The sequence below is a fragment of the Calidris pugnax genome, unplaced genomic scaffold (genome assembly GCF_001431845.1).
Source record: "Calidris pugnax isolate Ruff unplaced genomic scaffold, ASM143184v1 scaffold68, whole genome shotgun sequence".
Classification (NCBI taxonomy): Eukaryota; Metazoa; Chordata; class Aves; order Charadriiformes; family Scolopacidae; genus Calidris; species Calidris pugnax.
In genome coordinates, this window is record NW_015090921.1 from 2,786,789 (window position 1) to 2,811,938 (window position 25,150).

Consider the following 25,150-nt stretch of genomic DNA (forward strand, 5'->3'; position numbering starts at 1 on the left):
AGGGACACCTCCCACCAGACCAGGTTGCTCAAAGCCCTGTTCAGCCTGGCCTTGAACCCCTCCAGGGATGGGGCAGCCACAAGTTCTCTGGGCAACCTGGGCCAGGGTCTCACCACCCTCACAGGAAAGAATTTCTTCCAGATTTCTAATCTAAATCTCCCCTCTTTGAGTTTAAAACCTTTACCCCTCGTCCTATCACTCCACTCCCTGATCCCTTCTCTCCTGTAGCCCCTTCAGGTACTGGAAGGTTGCTGTCTCCTCAGAGCTTCCTCTTCTCCAGGCTGAACAACCCCAGCTCTCTCAGCCTGTCTTCATAGGAGAGGTGCTCCAGCCTTTTGATCATCTTCATGGCCCTCCGCTGGACCCGTTCCAACAGGTCCATGTCCTCCTTATGTTGGGGGCCCCAGAGCTGGACATAGTACTTCAGGTGGGGTCTCACCAGAGCAGAGGGGCAGAATCATCTCTCTTGTCCTGCTGGCCACACTGCTTTTGATGCAGCCTAGGATGCTGTTGGCTTTCTGGCTGATGCACAGATTGCTGCCTGATGTTGAGCTTCTCATCCACCAACAGCCCCAAGTCCTCAGTGCTGCTCTCAATCCATTCTCTGCCCAAATCATATTTGTGCTTGGGATTGTTGTGACCCATGTGTAGGACCTTGCACTTGGCCGGGTTAAACTTTGTGAGGTTTGAATTAGCTGTAAAATTCAAGTTTTGGACTTTTAGGACACATAGGTAGTCAATCCGATACAAACTCTTTTGTGGAAACTTATTAAAATCTCCTCTACATCTGCCCTTGCTCCACAGTGACTGTCAGTGAGAGGGCTGTGTAGAGATTTATTTATAGGTGGAATGAGAACCATTTGTGAAGAAACGAAATGTCAAATAAGAGCAGTGTTTTACTCAGCATTACCTAGTGCAGGAAATGCTGGCAGGCACCACAGAGAGAATTGGCCTTCCCATTCCAATTCTTTGTTTAGTCACTTGGAGTTAGGGTAACCTGATTTTATACACACAGTTGTATGTCTTCATTTCCTGAAAATCTTTCTGCTCCCCTTGCTGTGCCTCGGTGCTAACGTTGAATTGAAACTCATGGAATATTCCGGAGCAATCTGGGTATTACAGTGCTCCCTGTTTGCAAGACTGTTTATGGTGATGAACCCTTTTAACGAAAACGTGAATTGAGTTAAATCTGCGGTTTCTGTAGGGCAGGAATCAACGCTGTCCTTCGTGTTGTGGGGACGTAATGTGTGCTGGCTGGAGGAGTGTCCTGCCATACTAATCCTTTTTTTTTTTCCTTCTTTGGTGTTTCAAGGGCCTTAAACTCTGGAGTTGAGTACCACTGGGACCAGCTGAATGAGAACGTCTTCGCTGTGCATTCCAGCAGCAGGAGCACTGAGCGGCCCGGGTGAGTCTCCTGGGTACGGGTTAGAGAGATCTGACCCTTTCTGCTGCTTTTGTTACGTCTGACAGCAACCACTTCTGTGTTCCCTTAGCACTGGCAGCTTTAATTATGCCATTTTTTTCTACTTCTGACACTGCCTGCTTGGGCCACATGATCTGCTTCCAGTAAGTGACATTCAGTGCCCAAAAGTGCTGCCGGTGATTATGAAGTACATGTATCATCCATGGCCTCAGTAACGTCCTTGAGCAAGCTGTGGGAGGAGCTTGTGGGGCTTGAGGCATCAAAAAGTAAATGGCTTTTGGAGGATAACTGAAGAATGGGGGAATTTGCAGAGATGGGTGGAAATCCATTGGGTGGTCCCGGTGACTGGTTTTCATCCCTTCGGTTTCTAGTCATGGGATGGTTGTTTCTCAGCAATAAACTCTAAAAATAAAGCTGAATCCCTTGACGGCCCTGTTGGCTGCTTCATCCAGTCTGGCTGGTGATGCACGCGTTAGTTATTCTAAACACGAGGGTGATGCTGCAGTCCCTTGCTTCTTGTCCTAGTGAAGAGTGCTTCTCCTTAAGCCAGCTGCTCTCAGCGAGAGGGTGGCAGTGTCTTGTTTCTCAATTGTGAGCTCCAGGACCCCAAGGAAGCCATGAGCTAGTGTACAGGGCAACATCTGTGCTGTCCTACAGCCTTGAACTGATTGAGACTGAACAAATAGACAGCAGAAATTCTTTGCTACATGAGTGGATGTTGCCACTACTCACATTTTTTGACAGCACATATATCAGTCTTGCATGATGGGCTTAGGAGCAGCTTGAAGGCACAAATACTGCTCAAGAATGAACTAGCTCAAAGAGAGAGCAAGGAAAAGTGTGGCAGGTTTCAAAACCTTATGACAAAAGGTTGGGAACGAGGCAATCTTTCCTAGAATCTCTTTACCGTTCGCAGCACTTAGAGCCAAAGGTCAGTTTTGGAAAGAGCACCCAAGCATTGTCAAGACTCAGCTCTTGTCATACACTTCAGCTGTTCAATTCTAAGAAGAAGCTAATGAGCCTTGAGGCTGTTCCTGTTGTTTGCTCTTGAGAACAGAGAGTTTCTCTTGTCCAACTGGAAGGGGCAGAAAGGCCTGCTGGAGTGCATTCCCCTGTGATGCTGACAAACTAGAAGGTCCAGAGGAGGGAAGGGAAACAGGCTGGGTCCTTGGGAGTTAAAACCACCCTGCCGAGGTGCAGAGGGAGGTTGTGTGTGTGTGTTTGTGGTCCTGCACTGCACGTCGTGTTGGCTGCTCAACTCCCTGACCCCGAGTCAGAGTTGTTCTGCAGGCACCGGGATGCTGCAGAGATATCTCTCTGTGCCTGTCAGACACGCTGCTTCTGTGGAAGGGTGAGTGGACTGTAAGACTCTGTTGGCTTCAACCTCAAGAGAGCAGCCAGCTGAGGCTGGAGAGGGGTGTCTGTGTGTGTGCAAATAGGTCACAGTTCTCTCCAGCCCCATCTGCTCAGTGCCTGGTTGGAGTGGAGGTAAGGAGAGGCTCTGGTGAACGCTTCAATCTTGCTGGGGCACGTTGCCTCCAATGCTCCCGGTCTTACTTGTTTTTCTCTCTTTTCAGAACCAGCAGAGCCACATGGAGGACAGACAGGGACATGGGCCTGATGAATGCCATAGGCCTGCAACCCCGAAACCCCCCCACCTCTGTGACCTCGCAGGGTACCCAGACCTTGGCACCTCAGCTGCAGAATGCCGAGACTCAGACGGAGAGGGAGGTACAGGAGCAGGAATCCGCCTCTGCAGGGACTGGAGAAGGTAGGAGCCCAAGCAATGATTTATCTGACAAAGCTTACCTGGTGAGTGAGGAGGTTCCACATCCTGTCAGTGCATTTTGAACACTCCTGTTATCCCTTCAGCAAAGATTTCTCCAGCCTAATTGGCCTGAAGCCAGGCCGAGATGATCAGGAGAGTGAATCTCTGTCCGTATGAACAAAGTTGCTTTTTTCACGTGCTTTTAGAGGACAAAGTGAGCTCTTCTCCAGATCGTTGTGTCTTTGTAGAATCAGCTGTGCTGCCATCACTCCTCACGAATCTCCTGAACCCCAACCATCAGTGAAGCAGCAAACTGCTAAGAATTATCCTTTCTGCCTCTCTGTTAGAGCTTAGCTTGGTCCTTAAACTTCTGCATCTAAAACCTGTGCGGGCTTCACAAGCTCAGCATCTGGATACAAAATAAAATACTGTAAAACACTTCTTACAAAGTAAGTGTGAGTATTCTGTTTAGTCTGATCAATGAAGGCTGTGATGAGTGTCCAGGTCAGCCATTCAGAAGAGCCTCTAGTGTTTTCCAGACCAGGAAAACTTACCGTCATGTAAAGAGCTGGCAGCAGATGATGTGCAATTCCCTAATGATAAAATCACTCATCTTTTGAAAGCGTGGTGATTTTCTCTGTGCTTCTTGCCTCTATACTATAGCATTGGGCTTGAATCCAGCTCTGAAGGCTTGGCTGGGAAGGAGTCGGGCAGTGTATACATAGGAAAGACAGAGAAAATCAAGGGGACAATTTTGAAGGTTTTGGTTAATGATGAACCCACTTGACTTTGGGAGGGAGCCCATGACGTGCTTGTTTGTGCCTGTGTGGTTGTTTGTGTTCTGTCACTCTGAAAGAGGCTTTTTGGCATGCAACTCTTCCACAGTTTCTGTTGTGGACCATCCAGCATGTGCGCTGAAGCTTTGTGTTTCTCTGATCTCAGCTCTTCTCTTAAGAGGCAGATTCCTGACCTGTGGAGTTTCCCATCTGCTTCTCTCAGCAGAGCTGGGATTAACCTCCCTGGAAGGTTGGTACAGTTGAGGGCATATGAGTAAGGCTGGAACGTAAATGTCTGGACAAATGCTGAACTTGTGGGACCTGGTTCTTCCACTGAATGTGGTATGTAGGCTGAGAACAGGGTACAGCGTGGGACCTTCTTGCATCAAGGCCATGATGGCTGATGCTTCGGGCTTGGGGGTCTTTCTGTGCTCTGTGAAACCAGTGGAGTTCTCCAGTGCTGCTTCTCTCTGCTGCTGTCCTGCAGTCATCTGAAGGCTTCATTATCTCATTCTTTCTAATTAATGTTTCAGTTTTCAGGCCTAGAACATAGTTTTTAACTAGACCTTAATGAAATGTCTAGTTGGGAGTTGGACCAGATGATCTCTAGAGGTCCCTTCTAACTCTGACAATTCCGTGAAATAGGGAAGGCTTGTCCTTTACCAGTGCTTTGGGCAGGGTATCTCTGCAAAGGAGAGAAATATATAGCGTTTGGAAGAAAAAGAATGTAGATAAAAAGCCTAGGACAGAGATGTCTCTTTGTCTCCCTTTCTTGCTTGGAAGAAGATTGGTGGGTTCCACATTTGGTGTAATTTCTGGGTAAGACGCTGACTTATTGCATGTCCCCTTGCAAGTGGTCTCACCTGTAAAATGGGCTGTCACACTCCTGTCTACTATTTAAGGATCTTTAGGACAAAGGAGTTATTCTGGTATGGATGCATGCACTGGAGATGGAGCCAAGTAGTCTTACCTTGTAGTTGATCAGTTCTTCCACCAATTGCATCCTCGGTGGAAATCGCTGTGCAAAAGCTCAAGAGCAGCTCGAAGCAGGGAGCTGTCAAGAGATAAACTACCAGGAGCGTGTAGGATCCAAAAAACATGACAGAGGAAGAGTACAAGGACCTACCGTGAAGCAGAAAGACAAATTTTCAGCTGCTGTTACCAACACCTCAGCCAGGGACTCGGGGCATCGGTGGCCTGGTTCATCCAGGAGTCTTTGGGCTTCACATTATACTTGAGCCCCATTGCTTGAGGCATTATGGTTACTGTATTTCCAGCTTCATAAACACTTGTGGTGCTCATCCACTGCGTTCAGGCAGGCTAGATTAGATGCTGCACTGCTTTTCTGGAGGGTTAATTTCCCCGCTGTATCTACCATAACTCTTTGCCTGTTGAAAAGGAAAACAGTGTTCCCTAATAGCAGGATCTGGATGTCAGGGACAGGAAGAAGGGGAGGAGGAAAAAGAAAAAGGGGAAAAAAAAAATGTGCTACCACTAGCTTGGTGTGTGACCTAGGGCAAATTATTAATCATCTACCAAATGGGAATAAATCTTCCCATAGTACAGTACACCAGGGGCTGTGAAGATTAATTAGTGTTTTGTATGGGGCTTTGAAGATGTAAATCACTACGTAAAGGCTTTAGCAGTATTATCAGCAGCAGAATGGATAAATCAGATGTGATTCTGAGTAATGTAAAGGATAGTGTTTTAGTTATCACGTTGTCATCAGGGGGTGGGAGGGGGAACCCAAAACAAAACCCCAAAAACCCCTTGAATGTTTCAGAAAAATAAAATAAAAGAAAGGCTAGTGCTACCCCCAAGAGTGGGTTTTTCCTGTGTCCTGTCTGCCCTGCTGTTGTGGGGAATTTTAGCTCAGGGCATTTCTTGCAGATATGTGCTTACTGTACAGAAAAAAAAAAAAAAAAAAGAAGTATGCAGAATTGCATCAGAAATCTAATTAAGCTCTGTGCGGGTATAAATAGTTTCCTTTTCTCATGCAAAGCTCTGCGGGGACTTTGCTGTTCTGATTATCTTTCTACCTCCTTTGGAGGAATGAGTATATGATGACTTTATTAGAAGTGAATCCCTCTAAATGTCTGTATCTTTTTGCATTGCAGCAGCTGATAGCTACCTGGTGAACTCTTGCTCCCAAGCCACACATAAAGCAAAAGCGAGTTAAGAGTTGAGAGAAAACTAGGAGAAGGCACCAAGAAATGCCTCGGTGTTTCAGCTGTCTCCTAATTTCTTTTAAGCTGCCAGACATAGTGGAAATTGTGATGGAGTTGTAATTTTGAGGCGCTCTGAATTAGGAACAGTCTGTTGGGAGTTATGCTACCCTCTCCCTTGCAAATGGACGGGCACAGTGGGGGAGGGATCGGTATTCAACTGGCAAATTAAATGTCACTCAAAACCCAAGAAAAATGCCTAATGAGCTTTAATGGCCCGAAGCTTTAACCTTTAGCAGCTGTAATTCCCAGGCTGTGGCTGCTGCTTGTCCAGGCTGCTGGATCTGTGGATTGGGGTGCAAGTGGCAGTGATTGTCAGGGACCACAGCCGTGCCAAAGGTGCCGCCGCAGGGCTGGAGGACCTTTGCAGAGGTCCCTTCAGGACACTTGCTTGATGGCACACCCATGCTGTCCCCTGGCTATTGACAATACATCAGTACATCTTTCAGGTAATCCAGTTGTTTAAAAAGAAAAAAATAAGCCACGTGTGGAAAAAAAACACCAACTGTTGATGGAGATCACAGAATCACAGAATCTTCTAGGTTGGAAGGGACCTTAAAGATCATCTTGTCCAACCGTCAACCTGACTTTGACAAAAACAGACACCCGCACAACAAACAAGAAGCATCACCATCACTAAACCATACCTCCCAGCACTACATCAACCCGTCTTTTGAACACCTCCAGGGATGGTGCCTCAACCACCTCCCTGGGCAGCCCATTCCAATGGCTGATGACCCTTTCAGTGAAAAAAATTTTCCTAATAACAGAAGGGCAATTGTAATCTCAATTCCTATCATCTGCATTGCCTTTGGGGCTTAAAATTGGGATAGCTAGCTCAAGGCTCATTGTGCAAGTAGGCACATGTGTCTGTGGGGGAGCAACATATTGACTACTGTCGTGCCATATACAGTTTTTAACCTATTTGGGTGAAGTGCTTCTCAGCAGCCAGTACAAATTTCCAATCTGTCCAACTGCTTTCAGAGGTTGCAGCAGACGGTTTTGAGGAGGGGAAAAGGGCTGTAAAAGGAAGGCTCGAGTTTGTGGGATTCGGTCTATTTAAACTTTAGTAGTGAAAAGGCAGCACACGCAAGCGAAACTTCCCCTGGTGTAAGCAAAACATCCTGAGGATGCTGCAGGAGCACTTAGGAGCAGAGTCAGTGCGTCTGCACGCGATGGCATTTATTTCATCTGAGACATTAGGACCATGTGTCGGGGTGCTGCATGGGCAGGAGTACCCAACCCCCAGCTGAGCCTCATGAATGCTAAGAAGAAAGACGTTGTTTTCCATCAGCTGAAGGCTTTCTTGCAGTGCTGTTGTCAGATGGGATGTGACTTTGGTGCGATTAGTGTGCGAATGGGAAGCGGGGCAGCCAGGGATCAGCTTCCAGATCTGCCTCTCCTTCTCCAAGTAGAAACGTGGGTAGATCCCTTAGCCTTTCATCTGCCCGTCCATCTGTAAAACGTGCGTCACACGTCCTATAGAACTGCAAATTTCAGTTTCTCTTTAAAGCACTACCTAAAAAATAGAATTGGGCTCTAGAAGCACGCGCTGCGCAAGCCTTTCCAGTGCGAGCTGCTCCGAGTACCTGGCTCTCTTGGGATTACATTATGGGGGCTACTTTTAAACTCTGGTTACAAAAATAAGTTTCACTCGTACGAATCACCAAGGTGAGGTATCGCTAAGAACTTCTTTACAAGTCAAAGCAGTTAGGTCTTTTCTGAGTTCGGTGGAGTTGTTTGGATTAGCTGCCTCAGAAAGGGAAAGATGAATATGCTTCTGAGCTTGGTTGGGGAGAAAAGTAGCTGGTAGTATTTCTTCTAGCACTAAGGGAAATGTGATTATTCATAGCTGGTTGTGGTGTGGTGTGACCCTCCCTTTCCTGTTCTATGCAAGGAGTGAATTCATTTAAAAATGCTGATATTTTTATCTTTGAGCATCTGAATTAGTGGGTCAGCTCACACCTCAGAGCTATTATTCCATGTTCTCTGAAGACTCCGCAGTGCTTACTCTTAGTTCTAATTTTGAAGCTTTGTTTGCAAGCCTGGCTACTAACTACTGCTGGTTTTAGAAAGAGGAAAGCTGAAAATTAGAAAAAAAATACAAGAGCAATGTCGATATATCACACAGCCACAGAGGAGCCCCATCTCGTCCTTGCTTCCGTGGGCTTTGCTCTTTATCAGGTGTGTGCCATCCGTGCCCAGAGATAAACAAGTTGTCTTCCCCATAAATACTCCAGAGACCACTTCGTTTAAGAGTGGAAATGCTTCTGCCTGATGCCCAGCTCCATTGAAAGTTTGCCAGATGTTGCACCTTTGCAGTCTTCTGTGCCAAACTCTTGTCTTGCTGGAGCAGCGTGGCAGAGGACTTCTGGAGATGGATGCATTAGCTGGGGAGTATTTTGTTAAATGTTGGAGCCAGTCAGTTAGATTGACAAAAAAACCCTGGTCTTCGAGATAATTACTCTCAAGAGTAAGGTTTTATTTCTGTGTGTGGGACAGATGGGGTTCTGGACCTCTGGAAAGGTCACTTTGGTTAGAGCAGAAAAGGTTTGTAGGAACACAGCACTGTGGACACTAATACTTAATTGAATTGTGGAAGGGAACCATGGGTGATGCTTTTCTCTCCTGTCAGGCACAGAACTTGTAAACACAGCACTGTGGACACTAATAATTGTATTGTGGAAGGGAACCACGGGTGATGCTTTTCTCTCCTGTCAGGCACAGAACTTGTGTCCCCGTCCAAAAAAATAGATGGAGACTGTCTCTGGAGATTGCTTCCTGCTCTGTGATGGGTTCTGATACAGGGACAGCCTATGTGGAGGATGAATTGGCAGGTGTTACACTTATGCTGCTACTTCACATACTTTATCTGGAGCTGGTTAGCACAGTTTTCTAGATTTTGTCTAGAAATAGCGCTCTGTGAGGTTTTTCTGTTGTTCTGAGCCTAGAAGGTAGGCTTGGAAGAATGAGAGCTTAAGATAAAGGATTCTACAGAGCCTGGGAGATCAGAATGGAGTTTTGAGCAAGAAAATGAGAGAAATTGCCTTTTCTCCATGGAGAATTAGATGTGCTGTCACTTAGCCTACTCCTGCACAAGCTCAGCTTTGTGCTGTGGATCTGCCTAAAGCCTTTTCAGTTTTCTAGATTTTGTCTAGAAGTAGCGCTCTGTGAGGTTTTTCTATTGTTCTGAGCTTAGAAGGTAGGCTTAGAGGAATGAGAGCTTAAGATAAAGGATTCTACAGAGCCTGGGAGATCAGAATGGAGTTTTGAGCAAGAAAATGAGAGAAATTGCCTTTTCTCCATGGAGAATTAGATGTGCTGTCACTTAGCCTACTCCTGCACAAGCTCAGGTTCGTGCTGTGGATCTGCCTAAACCCTTTGGAGTCTGAAAAAAACCAAAAAGTGTCCCGAATATGGGGATTTTCTGTGTTCCCCCCGCCTTGGCTGGTTTGGCCGCTGCTGTCTGAGGTGTGGGGTTTACGACAGCGTTGCTGGTGGTTTGGGGTGAGCTCCTGTGTGCACGCTCTGAACCCTCCACCAAATGGCAGTGGAGCTTATTCTGCTCTCGCAGCGGGTCCTGATGTAGTCTGCACTGGCAGCCTGGTGAAAGAACGTGTGTGGGAGTCACCAGGCAGTGGAAAAGGGGCTGTGTGTGAATCTGTGCTGCAGCTCAGCTCAGGGGAAATGGCTCGGGAAGCTTTGCTCTGAACCCCAGTCATCCAAAGTTGTTGCCCACCCAAACCTGGGGCGGGGGGTGGAAGGAGGAGGACAACCCCCAAAGCAGAGGTGAATGATGAGGCTCGCTTCTGGCCCTTGACGGGGCTGTCTTTCTGGAATGTCCCACACTGCTGTATCTCCGTGCTCCTCATCTGAAGGCTTCATGGCGTGCTGATTTCTGCTGTGGCATCAGCCCTTGCTGGTTTTCAACTGGAAATTGAGCTGTGGCATGTGGTAGTGAACAGGCAGGGAAGAGGAGGGGGTGCTACAGTGTGCGCTGCCTGCATGGACTCTTCTGGGGAAGCACACGTTTGGGATGCTGAGGAGCATCACCTGGGCATTCTTGCCATTTTGCTGTTCCAACGCTCCTGCATTGGGCTAGTTTATGGGAAGTAACCTGTCAAGAGCACGGTACCTGCTGTTGCAGGACCTGGGTGGGGAGAGCTGGCTGGTGTGTGTCTCTCAGCCAAGTTGCACATCTTGGCTTTCTCACCCTTCCTCCCTGGCCTGGCCAGATGGTTGGTAACAAAGCACTTACGACTATGCCCTTAGAAGGAAGCGATGACCGAATCCAAAACCATGCTTTTCAGACCTTCCACTTACTTCTGCTCATAATTAATGCTTCCATATCCCTTGCCATGCGTGTTTTTCGACTGAAGTTTCCATTCTAATAGCTGCCTCTGTATGGTCTCAGCTGAACAGCATTTCTCTGCTGGAGTTGTGGGTCAGGCTCTGCCCAGGGGTATTCTTGCTCACTCCTCCAGATTCTGATGTGGTTACTGGTGTCTCTGTGGTCTCACTGGTGCTCTAACCAAGGAGCTATGTAATGGCTCTCTGTAGAGTGGATATAGCAGGCTTACTACATTCCTAGCAGAAAGGGAATTAAATTTGCCCTTAATGTCCATAGTAACTCTACAGCGGGGCAGTATGTCAGCAGACTTGCTTGAAGATGACATTAGCCATACCCTGGGGTGGAGGAAGACGGTGGTGTTTGATGCAAGTACCACTGAGCCCATAAGGAAAGGGAGTAACCTGTCACTGACTGACTGCATAACATCTTAAGAGCTTTAACTATCTTGCTTTTTTATAAAAGGAACCTCTACAGTGGCATCATGTAGACTGTGCTGAATTACCCCAGCTCCCACGTTGGAGATGTGATCTCCACCCTACAGCCCCAAGCAGTTTTGACTTCCTAGTCAGTGTGGAATGTTGTTTTTTATTGTGTTTTAACTCCTACCTACATCTAGCCTTGTTGACACTTGCGTTCATTTCCTTGGTGCCAGGAGAGCTCATGGCTTTCTCCTCTCCTCTAATCAGCACTGTGATAGCTTCATGGGGCTGGGAGTGAGATTTATCTCTTTAATAAGAGTCGTCAGGATCCCACTGTGGAATGATTCTAGCAGTTTATGATTACAGATTGTTTTCCCCAAATGGTCTGGGTAAAGTTTGTAGCGAAAGGAGAATGCTGGGAAACAGAACTGGGCTTGGACCTTCCTGCCATGGGGATTCAATCTGCTACATGGACTTTTTCTATGAGATTTTGTTCTTCAAAAGTAATCTTCAGCAACCAAGGCATGTGACGGTGCCTCAGAGCTCAGTACAGCCTGACTCTGAAGGAAAGACTCAGAGATAGAGTAGACTAAGACTCTAGGTCTTAAGAAATGTTTTTTGCATTCCTTAAAAAATACCAGTCAAGGGGAGCAGGAGCCTACACGCTTGACCTTTCCTTGATCATAGGTGATGTGGAAGCACAGGCCATGTTCTGTAGCTGCTGTCTGCTCTTGGCCAACTGCCTGTGTCCTCTCCAATACTGGGGAGGTTGCCATCATGTCATCTGCCTAGGGTGTTCTCAAACAGGCCGAGTAGGAAAACCCACAGGACTCTGTAACACCATGGTGAAATGTTGGGTTTATTGCAGTGCAAACTGAGGATTTTCTTCCTGCCTCTGGCTGGACTGTCTCTGCAGCTGTGAGAAAACACACTGCCTCTTGGACATGGCTTTTTTTCCCCACCTGCATGGCTAGATAAGAGCTGCTTCTCCAAGGCTTCGACATAGAATCATAGAATTGTCTAGGTTGGAAGGGACCTTAAAGATCATCTAGTCCAACCATAGTGCTATGGCCTGCCCTCATAACCAAACCAACAGCAAGGTTTTTCTTCCATCGAGCCCACCATCTGAATCAGAAGCTTGAGCCACTGTTCTTGGTATCACCGTCATTAGACTCTACCAGGAAAAAGGATGAAATGCTTTCTCTTGGTGTTGTCGTTTGCTTTGTGCACCAAGGTTGCTTCTGCTTTCTCTTACAGGTGAAGGTCCTGAATACGGGGCCAGCGGGGAAGATGCCCTGAGCAGGATCCAGAGGCTGATGGCAGAAGGTGGCATGACCGCCGTGGTCCAGCGGGAGCAGAGCACCACCATGGCGTCCATGGGCGGCTTTGGCAACAACATCATTGTCAGCCACCGGATCCACCGCAGCTCTCAGACCGGTGGGGAGTCCACTGGAGGAGCTGAGGGCACGTCGGCCCAGCAGTCCACCTCGCAGCAGCTGGCAGCTGAGCTGGAGGGACGGATCCTCTCGGAGTCCATGCAGCTGGCAGAGCACGGCCTGAGCCCGCGGACAGCCCCCGGGGGGAGCGAAGGACAAAGCGCCGGTGATGTGGACCTCCCAGAGCAGGCCCAGTCCTCCATGGACACTGAGGGACCAATTGAATACAGTGACCTAACTAATAATAACCATCTTCCTGACAGTACCAACTTCTATAGTAATGAGAGCACCAGTGGGGAGTCGCGGAACAGGTAGAGATTGAGTTGTGTGTTGGTGCTACCCTTGTACTGCTCAGCAGAGACCTGTACCTCACAGCTGGCCAGGAGCTGGAAGAGTAGGGACGTGTGGCTCTGACAGGATGCTGGTGTTTCCGAGGGCTTCTCTATCCTGGGTGAGTGGGAAAGGATAAGGACTGCATGGGAAGCCATGGGGAAGAAAGGGTACCTAAGTTCCAACATCCCCACGGCTGAAGAGTTAAGAGGAGCATGAACCATGCTGGCTGCACCTGATGCAGATTTTGGAAGCCCCGTGGGATCCCCTGAGCTCAGCCCTAACCCTGCAATTTGGTCAGTGTCATCCTTTGTAAAGTTTCTTTCCTTTCCTCTTTCCTGCCCCTTTTATGCCCCCGGGGCCGATGAGTAGAATGAAGAAAGGGAAAGGAGCCTGCAGCATCCTTCTGGAGATAGGCAGTCCTACCACACAAACCTGGGTGTGATGCTCCAGCTCCAGGGCTGGAGTGGAGGAGTCTTCCAGGCCACAGTCCCGCTCGGTGGCACAGCACTGCTCAGAAGGTGGTGTTCTGAGATCCCTCCTGCCTGCATTGCGGTCTTTTCTGGGAAGAGCTGGGCTTTGCCAAAACCTGTGTGGCTCAGGATCTGCTCACAGGTGGGGATCTTTCCTTTGTAGAGAGTTAGTTCAATACTTGGCCGGAAATCTCAGCAGAGCTGCTGTGTAGATGGGTGGAGGGACAGGGGCTACTGCTCTCTAGTCAGGATGCAGTTCAAGCAAGGATGTTCTAAGCTGTGCCAATATTAACATGAGTGAGCCAGCCCAGGGGTTTGGTGGTGCCAGGACTGAGCAAAAACCTCCTTGGCAGGGGGCAGGAAGTGTCTCTCAGCTCCAGGCCAGGGTGTGAGGTATGAGTCTGTGATGTAAGGTGTTGCATGTGAAATCTTGACCTTGTACATGTAGTTTCTAGTGGAGAAATCAAGGCTCTGATATTTTGTTTTTAGTCTCAAATGTGATTTTCCTTTTCGTTTGTAACTCTCCATCCCTAGCAGGCTTGTGGAGGAAGGACGGGGAGAGCGTGAGTGCTAACGAGGGAAACACCAAAGATCAATGTCATTAAAATATGACAAACCCTTGCTTGACCTCCTGTCTTCATTGGTGTGGTGGTTGTCCCCGCGTTCGGCGTTGAGATGGGTACATCTAGCTCAGAAGCTTAAGGCAGCTTCCAAACCTCAGATGATGGACACAGCTTACAAACCTCAGATGACGGCCACCCCTTTTCCAGGAGGAAGGCAGCCTCACCCTTAGAGTTGGAAACCCAAAACTGGGAAACAGGGAGGAGCTTTTGGGAGTCTTGATTGCAAATTGCCTTTTAACCAGTCTGGAGATGAACAGGCTCTCCAGAAGTTTCCTATCACCCAAGTGCTGCATCAGGGAGAGAGGGGAGTGCTTCTCCCATCCCGCTTCAAAAGGTAGGTAGAGATGCAGTGCTGTCTGTCTCTGGCAAGCAGAGAGAGGTCTGTCTTCCCCATCTCTCAGAGCAGAAAAAAACCCAAAAGGGATGCAGCATCTGGCTGTTGTGGATGAAGGAATGCCCGCCCCAGTGTTCCCAGTCGGCGGTGAGGGATGCTTCCCCTGCTGTCTGAGCACCTGCCGCGCTCCTGCCTGGCTCCTCTCGGCTCTGCGCTGCAGAGACATTACAATAAATAAGGCTGTCATTAGGCAGCACTCAGCCCCGGTGTTCCCAGTCGGCGGTGAGGGATGCTTCCCCTGCTGTCTGAGCACCTGCCGCGCTCCTGCCTGGCTCCTCTCGGCTCTGCGCTGCAGAGACATTACAATAAATAAGGCTGTCATTAGGCAGCACTCAAGCTCCCAGTCAGAAGAGTCTGTTAGAGAACATTAAGCAAATCTTCTCTTAAATCACAGCCTGGAAATGAACCTTAAATCAAATCAGCTGCTGCCAGGCCTCGTTGCGGAGTGTTAATGAGGCTCTAAAACCTGCCCTGAGCCAACCACATCCCCAATCTGACAGGAGAGCAGCCTGAAAAACGGGATTCCCTTGTGTGGTGAGGAAGGTTTCCTGCATCCCTGTGTTGCCTCGGTGGTGGCCTGAGGATGTGCTGGCACTTGAGAGCTGGAGGAGCTGTGTCTCAGCTGAAGACTTGGGCAGACAGGGCGGTGCAGGTCTAGGCAGAGCTGTTTACTGCTCTGCTTCAAAACAAACTAAAACAGAGCCTGGAAAAAAAAAAAAACCAACAACAACCTGCTTCTGCTTCAGCTCAACCTGGCACTTCTTCCCTCTCCCTGCACGATTCCTGGAAGAATCTTGAGGCCAGTTCTTGGTAGATGTTTTGCAGAGCATTTACAGATGTCCATTTCTGTAGCCAAAAGCCAAGCTACCTACAGAAAAATTTCCATCCCAGTTGGAGGAAGGTCTTCTGGTATGCTTCATGCTAGTGTTGGCAGCTTCTCAAAGGCCTGGCGTGCACCATTCCTGGGCGCTCTGGCCAGGCCTGAAGCCTGCTCTGCTGAGGACTTCCCCTTGGTCCAGACCTGCCATTGGAGATGGTGGCAGAGCAGGTAATGAGCTCCAGCAGGAGCAAACCACAGCTGCTGTCTTTGACATCGACTCAGGACATCTCTGAAGCTCCAAAGCAGCTTTCCATTTGAGGCTTGTTGGAGGAACTCTTCCAGATGAGGTAAGGATGGAGGCCTGATCAGAGCAGGCAGCTTTGATGTTTCTCCTAACCCACGTTGTAGCTCTGGGCCAAAGGCTGGTAACAGCCACAGCCTGACTCTTAAGTGGGAACAGCGGGTAGGGTGGGTGTGGGTGGGTTAATCTTCAGATACTTCCTTGGACATGCCCTGTAGATGACCTGCTGTGGCCACACAATTAAGCAAGTGCTATCAGCTGTGGGCTCATATGTGGAGAAAGCAGCAAATGCTTTTTTTTGTTTCCGACCTAAAATCTGCCAAGCTCCATTTCCATCCCTTCCTGAGACCTGATGGAGGGAGATGGGTGGGTGGGAAGAGGGGAGGACTAGAGGGAAAATTGAGCACACTTCTGCTGTGGACTCACTTCTCCCCCACCACCACCCCCAATACATTATATTTCTTATGCCTTCCCTACTTCTTGTGGAACAAAACTCTCTCTGCCTTGGACTACCCTGTCCTGGCCCAGCGCTCATCCTTGGTTGGTTTGGGCAGGGTTGAGCTGACCTGTGGCCTTGAGCAGCAACACCCTTGGATCTCCACGATGAGTGGAGGCTTGGAGACCTTCCACAGAATGGGAGGCCGTGGGATTGTCCACGTCCAGGACAAGCACAGTGGTGGCAGAGGTCACCTTCCCCACCACTTACCTCCTCACTGCAGTGTGGCAACACCGCGCCAGGCCAAATCACCAGGCCAGGAGCCACCGAGGAAACCAAACCAGAGCTGTGCCTGCTCGCTGGCCCAATTTAGGAGGCCAAACGAGAGCTTTGCTGCTTGGGAGCAGGAAATAATCTCCAAAACCCAAAGCTTTTCTCAGCCAGCCCCAGCCTGTCAGGAGCCTTTCGATGTGCTAACAAAATCCTGGGGAAAGGAGAAATACGGCGCAGAGAATTTTATTTAGCTTTCAAAAGGCTTTTGATAAAAGTCCCTCACAAGAAGCTATTAAAGAAACTTAGTCATCTCAAGGGCGAGGGGTAGAGTCCTCCTGGAGGTGGAAGCTGTTTGAGTTGGGAATTGGAGTCAAAAGTAACAACCAATTCTTGGTGCGGAAAGAGGTTAATGGTGGGTTGGTCAGGTTTGGTAGGAGCCAGTGTTCTCTGAAAGCACTAATGAGCTGGAAGAGGAGGGAAACCGCTGAAGATACAAGATTATTTAGGTTAGCTAGGAAGAGAGAAGGAGCCAGAAGCCTTGGGACAGTGGGAGGAGGTAGTGGTTGGAGCTGCTGTGCGGCAAGGGGGCTTTTGTGCAAATCCTTCACAGCACTAATCTGCACGGGCACTGCTGCAGCCGGTGAATGCTCCAGCATCCTGGAGCCTGGGACCAAACCAGCTGGTGAGGGGAGACCTGGCATCCCCTGGGGGTTGGATACAGCAAAGTGGTGAGATGTGCTTATCCCTACAAGTCCTGTGTTTCCCGCCCTCTCTCCTTTCCTGGCCCGTTGCTCCGTCTCCAGCACCTCCATTTGGAAGTTCTACACCGTACCCACGTGTGTCCGGCGTGGGATGTCCATGGGGTGACACTAACCAGGTGGTGCTGGGACCCCAGCTCTACCTGGTGGCCAGGGGGAGCCTCCTTTGCCCCCATGGCACCAGTGCTGAGCCCCCACAGCCAGCCCCTCTGCTGGGGCTGCTGCCCTCTTTGCTCCATCCCAATCTGTCAAGAGAAGCTGTTCTCCAGCGGGAACAGGCAAATTAATTAAAGCAGGCGGCATGTGAGCCATCCACCTCTAATTGGGATCTGGGTGTGCAGCACGTAAATGTCATGCTGCCTCTGCGTGGAGGGGGCCCTGGGCACTGGAGGGTGGCTGGGGACAGGGTGGGACAGGGCAACCTTTCGTTTCCAGCTGCCACCCTCTGCCAGCCCATTAATGGGGGTGCCCCCGGGAGCAGAGGCCTCTCTCCTCCCTGCCCTGCTGCTGCTGCCTGCCTCCCGCCGTGCTAATAGGGGGGAGGCTCGTTACAGCCCACTCGGTGCGCCCCAGGAGAGCACAGGGAGTTTTTTCCCCGCAGCGTCTGGAAGAGAAGCACCTCCTCTGTTCCCCGGTACCTCCCTCGGCTCCTGCTCCTTTTGCCTTTCCAGCGGTTGGTGCTGGTGGCCAGCAGAGGTAGGAGCTGGTGGGGATCAAGCTGTCCTCCCCGGGCATCAGCTCCCGCCCCACCAGGAGCCGGCATCCCGGAGAGGGCACCTTGAGGCTTTCCTTCTGCCAAACCTCTGAAGAGCAACGCTTTGGTTGGTTGGTGGAGGCTGTTGCCAGGGTCTTGCCTGCCAATTTCATAGAATGGCTAGAGTTGGAAGGGACCTTAAAGATCATCCAGTTCCAACCCCCCTGCCCTGGGCAGGGACACCTCCCACCAGACCAGGTTGCTCCAAGCCCCATCCAGCCTGGCCTTGAACCCCTCCAGGGATGGGGCAGCCACAGCTTCTCTGGGCAACCTGTTCCAGTGCCTCACCAGCCTCACAGGAAAGAATTTCTTCCTGGTATCTAACCTAAATTTCCCCTCTTCTAATTTAAAACCGTTACCCCTTGTCCTGTCACTGCACTTCCTGACAAAGAGTCCCTCTCCAGCTCTCCTGTAGCTCCCTTCAGATATTGGAAGGCTGCTCTGAGGTCTCCCCGGAGCCTTCTCTTCTCCAGGCTGAACAACCCCAGCTCCCTCAGCCTGCCTTCATAGCAGAGGTGCTCCAGCCCTCTGATCATCTTCATGGCCCTCTTCTGGACCTGTTCCCACAGGTCCATGTCCTTCCTGTGTTGAGGACTCCAAAGCTGGACACAGCGCTCCAGATGGGGTCACACAAGTGCTGAGTAGAGGGGATATCTGGGCCAAGCTCCTCCAGCTTCGTCATGCCAGGTGGGGAAGGGACTCGGGGCCCCAAGCATGACATGGGCAAGGTTCAAAAATGACTCGGTGGGATGGGAGAGGTGAGCCCAGCAGGGAGCAAATGCCACCACTAGCCGAGGCAGCCAGACAACAGAGGTCTCTGGGAGGACCTGTTGCTGGAACTGGACCAACATGTGCGTGGGGAGGTGGGGCTGGGCTCTGCTGCCCCACTGAGCCTTCGCTTCAGCTGTGGCTGGCAGGACGGTGAGCACCAGGCTGGCATGAGGTTTTTGGCAGCCTCTGGGGTTTCTCCTTCTCTCTTTGTGTTCAGCCCTGCTCCAGTTGGGCTGGTGGAGTTGGACTCTGGAATCCCTGCTCTTTCCAAGCTCGGGAAAGCCTTAAGGCTCGCTAGCCCTCCACCTTTAACCTTCTCAGCTCCTAATGGAGCTCTCCATCTCAGTCTGGAGAAGAGGAGGCTGAGGGGAGATCTTACTGCTCTCTCCAACTCCCTCAAAAATGACTTGGTGGGATGGGAGAGGTGAGCCCAGCAGGGAGCAAATGCCACCACTAGCCAAGGCAGCCAGACAACAGAGGTCTCCGGGAGGACCTGTTGCTGGAACTGGACCAACGTGTGCGTGGGGAGCTGGGGCTGGGCTCTGCTGCCCCACTGAGCCTTCGCTTCAGCTGTGGCTGGCAGGACGGTGAGCACCAGGCTGGCATGAGGTTTTTGGCAGCCTCTGGGGTTTCTCCTTCTCTCTTTGTGTTCAGCCCTGCTCCAGTTGGGCTGGTGGAGTTGGACTCTGGAATCCCTGCTCTTTCCAAGCTCGGGAAAGCCTTAAGGCTCGCTAGCCCTCCACCTTTAACCTTCTCAGCTCCTAATGGAGCTCTCCATCTCAGTCTGGAGAAGAGGAGGCTGAGGGGAGATCTTACTGCTCTCTCCAACTCCCTTCGGGAAAACCCTGAGGCTCCCCAGCCCTCCACCTTTACCTTCTCAGCTCCTAATGGAGCTCTCCATCTCAGTCTGGAGAAGAGGAGGCTGAGGGGAGACCTTATTGCTCTCTACAGCTCCCTGAAAGGAGGGTGTAGAGAGATGGGGGTTGGTCTCTTCTCCCAAGTCACAGGTGACAGGACAAGAGGAAATGGCCTCAAGTTACACCAGGGGAGGTTCAGGCTGGATATTAGGAAAAATTTTTTCACCGAAAGAGTTATCAGCCATTGGAATGGGCTGCTCAGGGAAGTGGTTGAGGCACCATCCCTGGAGGTGTTCAAAAGACGGGTTGATGTAGTGCTGGGAGATATGGTTCAGTGATGGTGTTGCTTTTTGTTTGTTGTGCGGGTGTCTATTCTTGTCAAAATTAGGTTGACGGTTGGACAAGATGATCTTTGAGGTCCCTTCCAACCTAGAAGATTCTGTGATTCTGTAACTCCAGCTGTCTAGAGGCTGGGGTAAATAGCAGACACTGTGCAAAAGCATGAGATGTCATGGTAACTTAGGCTTGCTGGCCCTTTCTATTTCTTAGGCCCAGCTACTCAGGGACGTGATCATCCCCCTGTACTGGGCGCTGGTGAGGCCCCACCTCGAGTGCTGTGTCCAGTTTTGGGCCCATCACAACAAGAAAGACATTGTGGGGCTGGAGTGTGTCCGGAGAAGGGTGATGGAGCTGGTGAGGGGTTTGGAGAACGAGTCTTGTGAGGAGAGGCTGAGGTGATGGAGCTGGTGAGGGGTCTGGAGAACGAGTGTTGTGAGGAGAGGCTGAGGGAGCTGGGGGTGTTCAGCCTGGAGAAGAGGAGGCTGAGGGGAGACCTTATTGCTCTCCACAACTACCTGAAAGGAGGGTGTAGAGAGATGGGGGTTGGTCTCTTCTGCCAAATGACAAGTGATAGGACAAGAGAAAATGGCTTCAGGTTGCACCAGGAGAGGTTTAGACTGGATATTAGGAAAAATTTAATCACTGCTGCCCTGTTGCAGGGAAACTTGAATTTGCAGCTTATTTGTTTTCAGGGCAGGCTTTGGCGGGAGGAGGAAGGGAACAGGGACGAGAGCGAGTTCCCGGTATCGGGGTGGTGGTTGCTGGCCGCTGACCAGGCACTGCTGAAAGCCAGAGCCCTTTTGCTGGGATCTGCGAGGCTTTGCTGGCTGGAAACCAAACCCAGCTTCTCTCCTTCCCCTGGGTACCTTCTCAAACCCCCCTCCAGGGCTTCCTGGTGGTCATTACCCCTAGATTTACTGGCTCCTGCCAGGCAGGGCTGTACCCCCACAGAGGTGGGCACCCATCCCTGGGGTTCTTCTGCCTGGACTGGTGCTGCAAACCTCCATCCCGCTACCACGAGCCCCGCTTTGGCTGCTGGGGATTTGGAAAAGGCTCAAAGGGGCTAATGAAGATTGACCGGTGGCAACCAGGGAGGCTGATATTAAAGCGTTTAAGTGGTGGATATGGAGGGCTGCTCCTCATCTGTCTGCCCCACTGCAAAGGTTCCCATGGAAGCCCTGCCAGCAGCCCCCTGCTAATCACCTACATCAAAGCGAATGCTAATTAAAGCAATTATTTAGGGAGGGATTTGAGGCTGGTCTCCTGCTGCACCGCTGGGGGGTGGGGGGGAACCAAGCACAGCCACGAAATAACAGCTTTTGGGCTGTGGGACCCCGCATGACCAGGAGTGACAAGTGGCACTGGGAAGGAGAAGGTGGTTTGGGAGTACCTGGGCCGTGGGGCACAGCCTGCAAGGAGGAGGAGGAGGAGGAGAGCTGAGCATGCAGAGGAAGCAGTAACCTCTTCTCCAGCTCCACTCTTGCTCCGGGCGAGGTGCTGCCGCTGCATCCAACCATTCCCACCCAGCTCCATCTCCTGTGGGAATCACAGAATCACAGAACTGTTGGGGTTGGAAGGGTCCTCTAGAGATCATCTACTCCAACTCCCCTGCTAAAGCAGGATCTCCCGCAGTGGGGACCTTTCATTTCAAAGCCACGTGGGCTCCTCTGCGGGGGCACTGGCTCTGCCACAGGAGGCAAGTGCCACTATTGGGGTTGGCGGTGGGGGAGCTTGGGCTTCTCCCCCCCCAAGAGCTGCAGGGCTGAGATGTTGGGGGTGCAGTGACCCAGGAGAAGCCCTGGAGGTGGCTTTTCTCCGGAGGCACCGCCGAGGGATGTCTAAACCCAGCATTGTGGGGGTTTTTTTGATGAGACCTCAGATTTGGTTGACAAAGGTGGCTGCGTCGGCAGAATGCGCTTCGGCTCCTGTAAGGTATTTGACATAACGCTTCCTGACAGCCCCAAGGGAAATTAGCCCTATACAGCACTCTTGTGGGTTTAATGCAGCTCCGTGCGAGGCTGGAGGTCTGGGGAGGCAGAATGTAGGTCGTGGTGGTGAGATGGATGGGGCTGCACGCCGCGGGCGGCCAGACAGAGATCAGGGGGGGCTTGGGCTCCCAGGGGGGGTCCCATCCCACGGGGAGGCTGAGCTCGTTGCCTACAAGTTACTTTGGAAATCAAAGTTGGGGGATAGCTCAGGTAAAACCTCTCCAGGACTCCAAGGTGCTACAAAAGGGCCAGCTCAGGGACATCAGCAGTCAGTAAACCACCAGCAAGTGAAATTCCTGTCCAGGTCCCACCCGCTGCTCCCTGACTCTGTGCTGTCTTGGCTTGTGCTTCCTCCCTGCCATCCCTCCCTGTGGGCTCAGCAGGATGGGGCATCTCTTCCCCCTGGGTTTCTCCAGGCTCCTGTCCCCTGCTGCCTTCCTTGCCCTTTGGCCTTTTCCACACCCCCTCCCCAGGTGCTATTTTTCTCTAGAAACCTCCTTCTGCTCTTTTATCCCTCCCTGTGGGCTCAGCAGGATGGGGCATCTCTTCCCCCTGGGTTTCTCCAGGCTCCTGTCCCCTGCTGCCTTCCTTGCCCTTTGGCCTTTTCCACACCCCCTCCCAATTTGATTTTTTTCTCTAGAAACCTCCTTCTGCTCTTTTTCTTTTCCTCCCCTCTGGACAGTGATCTTGTTCTCATCAGAGAGCGTGGGCTTTCCTTCCTAGGAGAGCTGCCTCCCACGCAGTTAATGGGGCTGATGGGAGGGGAGACAACCTGGAGGTGATGCTCACCGGGGCTCAGGTCCATCCATGGAGATATCTTAGAGTGGTGCAGATTGATGGGCTCTGCCAGCCACGAGCAGAGCCAGGCTGCAGGTGTCCACATCCTGCCCACACCACGGTGGGAGGGGGGGACATGTTGACCACCCAAAGCGTTGCCCTTGGGGACCCTGATGCTGCCGGCACAAATATGAGCTTGAGGGTTGGCCAACGGCCCTGAAACCGCTGAGATTCCTCCCGCCTCGAGCAGCCCCTGCTCCATCTTCATCAAGGCTGTTTAAGGCCATCCAGATGGCCTAATGGACCTCATCAAAGTACAATTTGTATCGCAGCGCGTGGCTATTTGAGGCATTCCAGCTCAAGGCTGGCGGTAACGCTTTGGCTGGGCCAGTGGCACGTCTGCCTCGATCCATTGAGGAGGTGATGGATGGGAGGGACTGGAGGCTGGCATGGGGAGGCTGGCCCAGCACCTGGGGGGCGAAGAGGGACCTGGGGGGGGGACTTTTGCCTGGAGGCTGTGGGCTGGTGCTGCTTAGGTCCCCCCGAGGGCTTGGCAGCTATTGCTGTAGGGATGGATGGAGATACAGCAGGTCCTGACCTTTGGGAAACAGCTGGAAAAGCCCTTTGAACCCCTTCAGGAGCATGGGATCTGTCTTGCCAGATCCACCTTATCCACCAATCGCAGCGTTGCCGGGTTGGTCCTGGCCCTTTGCAGTGCCAAGGGGTTGCTCCTCCCTGGCAGCACCCTTAGCTCTTTGGAGAGTTTGTTCAGTGCTGCTTTGCTTTGCTCAACGCTTTCTGGACAGTCTTGGTGTGCTGCAAGGATCCTCCCACACCCTTGCCCACAAGGGTGATGTGCTCCTGCCCCACAGCTGAGTCTTGTCCCCTGTGCTGGGGCTGCTGCCAGATTTCCAGGCAGGGTCTCAGGCCCCGAACGGGTAGAATAAGTAAATTTTCATAGTTTTTTCATAGCTCTTCCCTTCAAACAAATAAAACCACAGCTGCTTACTTCCCTCTTTTGAAATGTTATCACTGAGATGATGTGTTTTTTAATTTCAGTGATAAAACCTGTTTAGGGTAAGGTACTCAGTTGAGTATGAATCCATTCAGCTCATGGGAGAGCAGTGTTCCTTCACAGAGAACCCACCCTCAAAACACATTCCTCTGACTCAGGTAGCTCTGAAAAAAGATCTATGAAAATAGATTTTCCCTGCTTAACGGTAGCCAAGAGGGGAACCTAATTATTTTTTTTTTCACTCTATGATGGGAGTGCCTGCCACCCCACTCCACAGCAGCACCTGGGGGGACGCTGACGTGCCACGGTGGCCAGAGAGGAGAGGAACACCAGGAACGAGCCACTGCAGGAGCGGATGCCCAAAGGACACCTGGAGGAGCTGGATAAGGATGGCTCAGCCCGTGGAGCAGGAACTGGCAAAGGTACAACCAGAGCGTGGGGGAGAAAGGGTGCTGTGGGGTCTGAAGTCTCTCCCCTCCCAACCTGGTCTAGTTGGGGGTGTCCCTGCTGACTGCGGGGAGGTTGGACTAGATGACCTTTGGAGGTCCCTTCCAGCCTGGACAACTCTATGACTCTATGACTCCTCCTCCTGCGGTCACCTTGGCTCCCACCCGAGCGATGGTGGTGGTTCACAGCCTGTCTGCAGCGAGGCAGCTGGAAGCACTTGCTCTCTGGAGGCGTTGGCAGCTCCTCTCCTCACGCTTCGGGTTGCAAGGCCACGTGCCCGCTGCCCCCTTAGAAGGGGGTCATGGTCCCTCTCTGCCCCTGGCTGGGTCCCGGCTCTGCCCGGCCGTGTCCCTCGCTGCGGCTCCATCCTCCAGTCTAATCACTCAGGGGCTGGAAATTAAGTCCCGTCACAGGCTTGTTTTTATTAATAAAAACACCAGCCTGGGCTGGGTTTTTTATTTATTTTGCTGATGTGATTACCCGCCTTCCACCCGTGGTCTCCCCCTCTTGCCCTGTAGGGAAGGGGATGCTCCACGTGGGTTAATGGGCTCCCACGGGTGCCGTTGCTCGGTGCCGTGCCCCAAAAATCCCAAACCTCCATCATCCCCACCTTGGGCAGCTTCTCAGCCCCGCTCCAGCTGCTGGGAAGGGAAGCTGGTGGCAAGGGAACACCCTTACCACCAGTGAGGGTCTTGGGGACGGGTCACCAGCCAAATCGTGGGGCTAGTGCTAGGGCAGAGTGGGGAGGAAGAGGAGGGCTGTGTGTGTACATGTGTGTGCACATGTGTGTGTGTGTGTGGGCACACGTGTGTGTGCACAGGAACACCAGTGAAGGAGATCGTGGGGCTAGTGCTAGGGCAGAGTGGGGAGGAAGAGGAGGGCTGTGTGTGTACATGTGTATGCACACGTGTGTGTGTGGGGGCACACGTGTGTGTGTGCACAGGAACACCAGTGAAGGAGGGACTGCAGGGTGAAAGGATGGATGGATGGAGCTGGACTGGCAGCCTCCTGCCCTCCTCCTCCTCCTCCTCCTGTATGCACACGTGTGTGTGTGGGGGCACACGTGTGTGTGTGCACAGGAACACCAGTGAAGGAGGGACTGCAGGGTGAAAGGATGGATGGATGGAGCTGGACTGGCAGCCTCCTGCCCTCCTCCTCCTCCTCCTCCTGTGCTCTCTGCCCTGAGAAGCCTTATTTAAATAAATGATGCAATTACTGGGAATTAAGGGGAGGCGAGGGATCGATGCCAAAACCAGAGGCTGCTCATTTCCAACTTCCCCAGATCCTCTAGGTTTTGCTGTGTGCCCTCTCCCCCTCCCTCGAGTTTTCTCTTCCTCCCAGTCAACCCGTAGGAGGGCTGGAGACCCACCAAGCTGGGGGCTGGTTCCCACCTCCC

The 25,150-nt window shown here is 51.5% G+C and overlaps 1 protein-coding gene across 4 annotated transcripts in view; it reads left to right on the forward strand.

Moving 5' to 3' along the window:
* The window catches only part of AMBRA1 (autophagy/beclin-1 regulator 1), a 154,981-nt gene extending 141,159 nt beyond the window's left edge, over positions 1 to 13,822 (forward strand). For 3 of the 4 annotated variants that reach the window (XM_014950367.1, XM_014950365.1, XM_014950366.1), the window contains 3 exons: positions 1,313 to 1,405; positions 3,001 to 3,194; positions 12,220 to 12,713. In XM_014950367.1, the coding sequence (XP_014805853.1) occupies positions 1,313 to 1,405; positions 3,001 to 3,194; positions 12,220 to 12,713 (781 nt within the window). Of the gene's footprint in view, positions 1 to 1,312; positions 1,406 to 3,000; positions 3,195 to 12,219 lie in introns of all 4 variants that reach the window. The other variant, XM_014950364.1, reaches the window with a different exon arrangement.
* The last annotated feature ends 11,328 nt before the right edge of the window (positions 13,823 to 25,150 follow it).